The 10,645-nt window shown below is 32.9% G+C and overlaps 1 protein-coding gene across 1 annotated transcript; it reads right to left on the bottom strand.

Annotated features, from left to right (window-relative positions):
• Positions 1-244: 244 nt before the first annotated feature.
• LOC119633954 (leukocyte elastase inhibitor) lies at positions 245-2,182 on the bottom strand. Its single transcript, XM_038027804.1, has one exon. It carries the CDS (start codon positions 2,037-2,039, stop codon positions 909-911), a length of 1,131 nt encoding a protein of 376 aa, XP_037883732.1. The 5' UTR covers positions 2,040-2,182; the 3' UTR covers positions 245-908.
• Positions 2,183-10,645: the final 8,463 nt, after the last annotated feature.

Genomic DNA, 10,645 nt, shown 5'->3' with positions numbered 1-10,645 from the left:
TGATGGCATAGCCGGTCTCTTATTGTCTATACGCTATCGTGCAATGTATATATTTCGTCATTTACGAACCGGTATGAATTGAACGGCAGCCAAATATGATTACTAATCACACTACTATAACGAAGAGTTTATATTTACTTATGGCGAATTTCTTAACTCTTGCTTTTTGCTGTACTACACATGGAGCTCAATAAAATAAACATATTTTTGATCAACATATTTATTGAAGCCGCGTCAGAAGTCAGTTTTTTCAGTCAGTTTCTGTTGCATTGCGTGCAATATTGTCTCAAAAAATTATTGCATTTACACAGAAATGATTTACAGAAATTGTCTACTAAAAAATTCCTTTTTAATAATAAAAAATAAATAATAATAATAATCAGCTCAGGGTAGGTTAGTCGAAGGAGGTATTCAGAGGGAAGAAAATTCGCACACTCCTCCCTCTCTAGCGGTAGTAAAAGTAGCAGTAACTAAAGTAGTGATCTATAAGTTTCCCCCTAGAGAAAGCAAAACTTTTCCATTCTAAGGTCATTAGCCAACGACACATCTTTCACTGACATTCTGTGAAAAGCGACAGTAGCACACTTTCTAGCTTGAAAGTAACTGGTTTAGGGAATTCGGTATATAAGAAGCAGATAATAAGCATTTTCTCTTAAATAAATTTATCCATATAGTCAATGGTGAAATCAATTCTTAAATTCGCCAAGAAATTTGTTCGAAAATCTTAACGCGTTTCGTGAATAAATCTATAGAAATTCGCTTATGTACGCGGTTTATTGTGAAAGTTATCTAAATCTATTTAATTAGTATTTGTATGAATGTATGTAATACTTTTGCAATAAAAAATATTGTAAATTTAATACTTTAAGTGCTTAAGCCAAACAACTCCGAACTCCATCCTTGCGCTTTTAAGAATCTGGTGCGTTAACAAAGGCTCCAGCAAATAGAATGTTTCTCTTATTCCAAATCATATACAAAAACGGATGATCGGCTATAAATTGCGTGGGCAACAACATCATTCTCGTCATCATTATTATACCGGTAGCAGCTGCCGCTTCCGTACCTTCCTCATTGACTTCAATGCACGCTTTATGCAATACTTTAGAAACATGCAAATCTTCGGGACTCTCTAACATATTACCGAATTCTGCTGTATCGGTAAACATTCGTTTGGTACCCATCCGCTTAAGTATATCAGACAATTCCGTCTGATAACTGACTGTGAATTTCGGAAACTTCACTGCGACTTCTTCTTGGTGCATTTTCGCAGCCAAATCAACCAAATTCACTTCTTTTAATTGTTCCGCTAAATTTTTTAAGCCATCACGTTCACCAGGCAATAACACAAACATACTTAAATCGGAATTTTCATACGGCATTTCCAAAGCGGTGCAATTCAAATTATCAAAGTATCCGTAACCAAATTTAGACTTTTGCGTCATATACTCTAATTGAACCGATTCCTCTGAAGATATCCAGAAATCATCTTTAATTGTTTGACTTTTATCGAATTTTTTCGCCCAATACCCTTTGAAATGTAAAGCGTTTAATAATACGATGCGTGTCATCGAGTCAAAACAATCAGCGGATACTAGTTCTGTAATTTTGCCGGCTGTTTTTTGTTCCACCCAATCATTAATACTAGCGGCAGCTGTCTCATTTTCATTGAAATCCAATTCTTCTGTTTCCGCCTGAAAATGAGTCTTAACGAGGTTAGCGTATTCAGGTTTGATAGCTTTACCCTGCTGCACACATATTTTATTCGCGATTTTCAATAGTTCACTGTTTTTATAATTCTCCAATACATACTCAAATGTTTTGGCCACTTCTGATACCGAATTGGAAGTAAATTTTAAAACAGTCGCAATTTCATTAGCGGTATCTCCTTGAGCGCCGGCAAAAGCTAGCGCCACACAACTTTGTACCGAAAACGGTGAAAAAATGATATTTTCTTTAATACCACCAGCGGCCAACTTTTGAAAGAATTCCACACAAAATTCAGCGCAATTGCGAGCGAAATGTAAATTTAAATCAGACATTTTTCTTCTTCTGCTTTTTTTTTTTTTTTCTTCAAAGTTTTCGATAGATATCGACCGAAATGTTAAATTTACTTGAAATTATTTATTCACTTAGTCGTAGTCTGGAAGAATGTTGACCAATAATAAACTCATTTCTCTTAAAGGTATGAGTTTTTGTAGTTCGTATGAATGACTATCTTCTGCATATAAATGATTTTATGCGTGAGTCATCCGTTCGTTATCTGTTATTTATTTTTGTGAATTTTGAGTGATTTTTTGAGAGAACAAAACTCGTTGGTTACAATTTTCTCCATTCATTTTTCTCTTCGAATACTTTACTCTTTGTTTATAATAAATCTAATCGCACAATCTTACTGCAATAAAATGTGTAATGTATTAACGTTTAAAGAATATTTAATCACTTTTTTTTTTCAGAAATTTCGCTTATAAAACTTATTTCATCATTTTTTTGTTTACTTTAATTATTGATATTGAACAACTGTTAACAAATGAGTTTTCCTATTCGCTAGATTTTATAGCTGTGGTGAAAAATTGTTGACGTTTGTCTTTATGCTAAAGTAAGTTGTTCAAGAATTTCTACCCTGTATGCTACAGCATAAAGCTCATAGTGCAGAGGCAAGCATTTAGAATCTGTTATAATATACTTAAGCCAAAGAAAAATGGGAAGGTCACTAACAGCCATGCCTGCCGGTTCTTCTTTTTCCTGGAAGGTAAACTAGAAGGATCGTCTAATATCTTTAATATAATTAAATATTTTATGGATATTAAGTTCGGCGGGTACATTCAAGAAGTCCATAGGCTAGACATGCCGAAAAAGAGTTTTCGCATATAGTATATTATATATGAAAATAATCTGTTTTGTTGTTACGGAAAGAAAATATGTTAAGAAAGACAAAGTTTGTCATATAGAAATTTTAGCATGCTTCCTGAGTTATACGAAACCCAAAATCAAATAACTATTTATAGCCTTAGCTTAAAAAATGTCGAAAATATAAACATTCAGACAAGCATATGATATATGTGTGTGATCTTTATATCCTTAATCGTGGCGATATTCCGTTCTCTTATGGGTCTTTTCAGTTTTGGGATCAGGAAAAAGCCACAGGATTAAGACTTAAGCATGTTTACGGTGTTGTTTTTGGCCAAAAGGCTACGAACAAGCAATGACATGCGCGCGGACATATTATCGTGGTGCAATATTCATGACTAGTTGTTTCACAATTCCGGACGTTATTTCCGAATGGCTTCGCACAAACAGTGGATAACTTTAAGCTCTTTAAGCTCTTGGCTCCTCTGGCCGCTTGCATTGAGACGTTACGCCAATATAACAAAAAAAAAAACGAAATTCGAAAATCAAATTTTAGGTAACCGACGAAACTTAAAAAGTTATTTGTTTCTTTAAATGAAATGTTTACATTGTTTTCTGATAAACAAAGCCTGTTCCAAAGCTACATAATCGAAATATGGGCCACCATTGTCTATGATGCTTCGCCATTTATCACGTAGCTTGTGGATGTCCTAGCTGCAGAAACTTATGGAATTAGAGGCGAACTAGTCATCGACCCATTTTCGTATATTTCCAACTCCTGCAGCTGCTGACCTGCCAAATATGAGTCGATGCATCGATCTGCATAATTGGTAATTGGAAGCAGCCATTTCTGAAGAATATGCGTAGTACACTAAAAATTATTTCCTTGGTTGTTTTAACGGGAGACGGACAAACGTATGCGAATTTTGTTTCACGGCTAAAATTTTTTACCCGAAATCTCGAAAAGCACTTCCTAAACGTTTCGTAGTTACTGCATTTTCATTCCAAGCCAACTTTCCTAAGCAGGTAATATCCGTAGCTTTAGCTGCTGCATCTTCTATTAAAAACAAAGAAAAGTGCAGTGCCGTGAATCACGTACGTCTCTTTAAGCTTTGATATAGCCTAAGCGGCAGCTTGTAAGCAACCGACATTTAAATCGTTCAAACATCAACATGGAAGTTACCTACATCTGAAGTTTCGTGCAAATTTAACAAGCCTTTTATGAGGCAACCAATTTCAGTGGAACGAGTTCATTTACATATCTCTTATATATATTCGTACAGTTATATGCAATTTTGTTGCACTCTGAAACTCATAATGCAAACCGGCTTCTCCATAGGTAAAAGTAAGTCTATATGACGTAAAAGTTTATCTAAATGTACAGGGAGCGCTCCGCAATTATTATCATAAACTAACATCTTGTTCATTTATTGCCTAATTTTCGGGATGTAATAAAAATATGGTTTGGTTTTTTGAGATATTGTCGTCAAACTTCTTTCGGTGAACTATAAAACAATCACTTCGAAGTCCTATGAAATAAACTACATTTGTAAAAAGGAACATTTTTCATGAACTATCTTACTTTAAACGGTATGTGTAGAGCGAACCTATTTTTTTTTTTTCCGAAATCATTTACAAATCTCACATGAATAGCTTACAGATGGATATTTCACACATTGATTGCGAAACTTACTGTCTGACGGAATATAAACTCAATTATATTCGATTTTTACAATATCGTTCACAAAAAATGTGTAGTCAAGCAATGTGTTGCGTAGCTCAGGTTATGCCGAAGGATATCAACCCCGATTGTGCGGGCGCCCATTTTGGTTGCTTTTTCAAAGGCATCGTAATGAGTTTATTGGGGCGTTGGGTAAGTTCTTACGGCTCTCTAAGAGGAATGAAGCACTATAGGATGCTAAATAAATAAATATACAAACTATCTCCCTCCCTCTGAGAGTACGACATTTAAACTTCATACAGAAAAATACGAGTTAACGTACTGGATATGGTTTTCTTAGACCTTGAAGTAGTTCGTTGTTTGTAACGAAAAATTTCATTTCTGGGGAGTTTGGCATTTACTGTTCAGTTCAGTTGGTAAATGCTGCTGAACAGCGAAAACATGACAACGTCCAAAGGGCAAATAAACGTAACGCAAACGTTACGAAACGTTACCAAGCAAAGATAAACTTGAATATCCATGATACTCTATGGAGTAGTCGACTGAATGCAGCATACATTACATATATTACTAGTCGCCGCAACTAACCAAAATTATTACCAGAAAACTCTGCCAGCAGCGATTAATGTAACTGAGCCGACAGATAGATGTGATATGCGACAAGCTCGATTCCGATGCAGAAGAAAACAGAAAACATTAAGGAACATTAACTGTACTCAACTAAAACGTGCTACAGTCCCCGCTATATTCAAGGGATACCAGTCGTTTTAATTAACGCTGATTTCAATCGAGAGTTTATTATCTGAGAAACTTTAAAAAACGTGTTGCTGTCCTTTTAAATTCTGCCTAAAAGAAGAGAGGAATGTTGACTAGCAAGGGGCAGTACTTTGCACAAAATACTATTACCACGTGTTTTATGTTAAAGATTCAAATTTTACAATCGCCAGAAAATAATTCGCATCGTTAATAAATTATTAAAATGTGATTGAAGAAAATTAATGAATATAGTCTGTTAAAGTTATGCCTGGCGTTTACTAAAGTATTTTGTACCGTATGCAAGTTGAAAGATTTTATAAGAAACTCAACCGTTAGCTCACCTAATATGTTGTTTATAACTTATGTATTGTTTAACACTAACACTTTTCCGTTTTTAATTTATATTAGCCTTTAATATAACGCAGTCGTGTAAGAGTCAAATAAAAGCTATGTATAACTTCAAGATAAAAATCGTTTATTCTAGACCATTATAGTCATTTTACTTATGCTATAATCATCTTATAAGGGGCGTATTCTTTTACAATAATAAACAAATACTTTTTTTGTAAGAAAACAAAAATATTTCCTTTGAGAAAATAAATCTATTACTTGGTTAATTAAACCTATTACAGTTTAACGCAAGACATTAGAAAGCTAATAATCTTTTAATTATGATATAAAGAAAACTATTAAATAACGAATCGAAGACTACACCTACAGACAATGTTATGCGTTCTGCACGTTAAATAAACTATTTATTATCTCTATAAGAATGAAGGTAAACGTAACGATAAGACGAAAACTAATTTGTCACTTAATGGACGTTTAAATGTTTTATCTCTATAAAAACACAACTAAAATGTTAATATTAAATTTTTCTAGGCCAAGACGATATGAAGAAATATATTGATTGTATGTACTTTTTCTTTTATATACATTATCTATAACACCTTTGCTACCGTTACTTTTCCTATCCTCTAAAGCGAAAAAAATGTGTATCAAGTTTTTTATTTAGTTCATCACACACAGAGACACACTGTGAATATTTCACAAAGTATGCCATAGTTTAATATCTGAATGAGTGAAGAAAACTAACCGTAGATTATAAAATTGAACATCAAGGAGTCCATCGACAAAGTCATTTGAATTCCGAAACTCAAGATTCAGGTCTACACAACATTTACACAGTCCTTATGAAATGATTTTCGGTATAACCAATGCAATCTTTAGTCTTATAATCAGAGTAAGTACCGTACCTTAAAGATTCGCTTTAATAAGGCCAAAGCTATTCATTAAATTATTTACGAAAGAACAAAGGTAAGAGAGTAAAAGAAAGACAAATTATAGCAATAACAATAACTATCTGTTGTTGAAATCGTTCAGACTAACATTAGGCATTTAAGAAAATAATAATTATATTGTGAGTCTCTCTGTTTATGTTCATTATATGTGTTGTAAGTATACATTGCCACTGTCATTAGCCTTCAGAATGGGTATTAAAGTAATTATAATACAAGTATACTTAAATAAAAAAGGGAGAAAAAAACCAGAACAATGCATCTCTCTTGCCTTTAATAACATGCTTTAAATGCTTCCGAAAAGAACATACGTACGCATATACGAATGCGTGTCAATTTGTTTAGCTGTATATGTGTTCCTCTTTTAAATATTCATACGTTTGGTGGATGTGTTATTTTCTATTTAATTTTTTATTATTTTCTCATGGTCGCTTTCTACTCATCTACATGAATAGATTATAACCCATCTGTCAGAGAAAAGGACGAAAAGTTATATTGGCTTTAAAGCGATTGTAAGGTATTTACTCAATTTAATTCACAACATAAATCTTAAGTCATAGTTATGAATACTTAAAGTACGATAAGAACCCATTTGTTTGGAGAAAACAAAAATTCGGAAAAATTGCTTTTACGAAGGTACAGAATGCCTGACTTTCAATTAGAATTCAAATTAATTAGCAATGCCAGCCATTAGACAGACAGAAGAGGAGACCATCTGTAAAATTCCCTTCCGTTTTGTCTTTGTTTTTATTCGAAATATTGCTGTGAACTGATATATGTTCAGAATAAAGTAATGAAGAAAGTAAAAGGAGCCCAATATTGATAATCAATATTTTTTAGGTTATCTTCAAGCCTTTTGGGAATATTCTTGAGCTTTTTGACAGTTACTTTGTCCTTTGAGTTCGAAATTGGCGTATCCTACAAGACATTGCGATAGCTTACATCTACCGTTCCACCTATTCCTGTCGTAACTGGTTCGGCTGGTTCGCTTTGATTTTTGTTTATAACTTGTTCTCTTTCTAGGGAGGAAGACATGCACATTCTGCCTTAACCAACTAATATATATGCATATATATATATATATATATAGCATTCAGATCAACTTACGCTTATTTAAGAATGTAAAGGATATAAAGAAGAGGAACAGCCACAGAGTGAAGTGTAGACTAAGTAGAAACTTTTTTAGCGTTTACTGGCGGAGGGGAACATATAAATGAAATAAAGGGGTTTGTTAATTACCATCTAACTTTAATTGAAAAGGGTTAACAAAAAATGGAATCAAAACACATTTTGCCAGGTTTTTGGCCTACACATCCACGACCAAATGGCGCCCATTCGACTACGCATTCTCGTCTCTGCTTTCCTCGCTCGGCATCTTCCTCCGCACACTGTCAAGTTAACAATTCCAAAAACGCAAATTTCCTTGTACGGAACGTCTACCCGAGCACTAGGACGTAGATTTACTTTTCATCAAAAATGTATTACAATGTGAATATAAATGGAAACTGTTCAAAGCAAAAAAGAAAAAGATTGAAAAATAAAATGACGAAAAAAAAAAAAATAAACTAACCCGTGTGAAAGAAAGAGAATATTTTTGTAGGCGGGGATAGTTTTATTTCAACAAGAAGAAGATCTTGCCAAATTATAATTAATGCATTTTTAAACGCTTGCTTAAATATATTATTGGGTTTCTTTTCCGATATAGCAATTGAATTCGGCTATTAATTTATTTTACCTGAATTTCATCTGTAAATAAATAAAATAAATAAACTAAAAAAGCAATAAAGCAAAAAAATATTCAAATTATTATTATTATTATTATTTTAATTTTAGACTAATAAATTGAATTCTTAGACTAAAAAAAAGACATTGAGCACTAACAACACAGGCTATCGGCTCACTTATATATATTATATATATATATATATATATATATATACATATATTTAAATTACGCCGTATATTAAGAGGAAAAAGCAAACAACCAAAAATCTCAACGAAATATATAAAATTTCAGAGCAGGCTTTGCTCTTCTATTTTTCATAAATTAAGTCGTGTTTTTTGAATAACAAAATCAGTACAGTAGGTACAACAAAGAAAGAGTTGTTGCAGAGTTGTAATAAAAAAACGTTACTTAGGTCGAAATTAAACACTTGAAGATTTGAGTGTAATGTAAACGCCAGATTGTAATAAAAACTATAAAGATTTGCGAAATCAATGCAATCACGTCCACACTAAAGGGATTTGAGAATATTAACACACAAGCTCTAAATGTAATGCAAAGGCAACCACCAAGATATGTCGGTTCAGAATTTACGCCAAACGTTTTTTAAGGCTCAACGGAGATCGAAAAATAAAACTGTCCCGAGCTGCCCATTAATACACCTGCCTGTAAAATAAAATATAAGTAAATTGGCGTTCAACCTGTTTGCCATCTTTCCACTTTTTTTTTTTTATATTCGATTAAAAGTAGCAAACGTTTCCAACTCACCTCTGAATTAACGCATTTAGCATCTCATATAGCATATGCTCTTTGCACATACAAGCTGCATAAATTTAATAGGAAATTACATATCCTTTTCGGTAATTGCTTTCTAAGGAGTCTGTGCTATAAATAAAAACAAAAATTTATAGCTAGTGTTGTTGTAGTTAGCTGTTGCCCTCTCTCTTTGTAAATAAATTCGTAGCAAAAGTCAATAGCATTACACTACGCTTCGGAAAATAGTACCATCAACATTGGCATATATGTAAGCATTGTATTAATCCCTTAAAGCATTTCAATTAGTGGTTTTAATAAATCTTTACCGCCATCATCCCATTTCAGTCGAGTGTATTTGCTATAGAAATTTTCTGAAAACCATGCTGACATAACATTGTTAACAACAAGAAACTCTACATACATGTTAGTGCATAGGTGCCTATACACGTACACCCAAAACAGAGGAAGACATTTCCTTCTGTCAGCGCTTTAAAGCAACCATAACTTGCTCGCACTGCATCGTTTGCGAGTAGATGAGTATTTCTCTATGTGTGCCTGCGTGTATGTGTATATGAAAGCTAACTACCTTAACAACTTACCAATTATGTTGGCACGAGAATAATTGGTTTAAAAATAGCAGTTAAACCAAGAAAAGTGCTCTCTATACTCACTAACTTTTTGAATTTTCCTTTTTGTATCTTCTAAGTTTCAGGGAAACAGTGTCAAATGAAATTAACAAATACATGAGTGTATAAAGCAAAAGAGATTTTATTCATTTTATTTCTCTACGTATAATCTCTAAACAATTTTATTAATAAAAACAATCTCCACCTGTAAGAATAATTTCAGCGTTTGTATTACATGCTACGATATTAATGGGAGCTTTAGAAAATGAAATTGATTTTGAATATCAAAATAAAGATCGTTAGTGTAATACGTTACCGCTCACTCTTTATAAATGTTTTATTCAATTCTAGCAGGTTTTCAGAAGAAATCATAAAAAATTTTTAATTTAGAAAGTCAAATAATTTGTAGAAATACACTGAAGCCTTACTCATTTAATATAACCAATAGTTCCGCATATCCATTAGTCGGATTTCCTAGAAAGGATGTAGCAATGATGAACCTTCGCCTCTCTAGATAACTTAAGTTGATAGGTAACAGGCTGTGTTTGTAAGGTGACAGAGAAATTCATGCACTCCAGCCTAAATATAACAAGTTAACTTGAATTTGTTAAACGAAATAAGGTGAGAGTCACATGTTATATATGTATATATGTAAGATAGATTTTGATTTTTATATTTATTAATCCTTTCACTAATAACCTTCACATACATATGACATGGCCGTTTTTTTGACCCAATACCACTGATCTAAAATCTGAATTCTATTCCAATTAATGTAGATACAATTATGAAAAAACCCTTAGGCTGAGATGGGTGCATTCCTAAAGAAACCCTGGTAGCGAATGGGTTAAATTATTATGAACTTTTTTGAATTGATTTTTAAAAAAGTTTTAATGCTAAAAGTCTTCGTTCTGCCTGCATCCAAAAATGCATGATGAATTGTACATTCAATGCACAT

The sequence above is a fragment of the Glossina fuscipes genome, unplaced genomic scaffold (assembly GCF_014805625.2).
Source record: "Glossina fuscipes isolate IAEA_lab_2018 unplaced genomic scaffold, Yale_Gfus_2 2, whole genome shotgun sequence".
Taxonomy (NCBI): domain Eukaryota; kingdom Metazoa; phylum Arthropoda; class Insecta; order Diptera; family Glossinidae; genus Glossina; species Glossina fuscipes.
This window is presented reverse-complemented; position numbering and strand designations above follow the sequence as displayed.

What these genes read in the sequence shown, in the direction of transcription:
- LOC119633954 (XM_038027804.1), bottom strand. Translation starts at nt 2,039, where the DNA reads ATGTCTGATTTAAATTTACATTTCGCTCGCAATTGCGCTGAATTTTGT.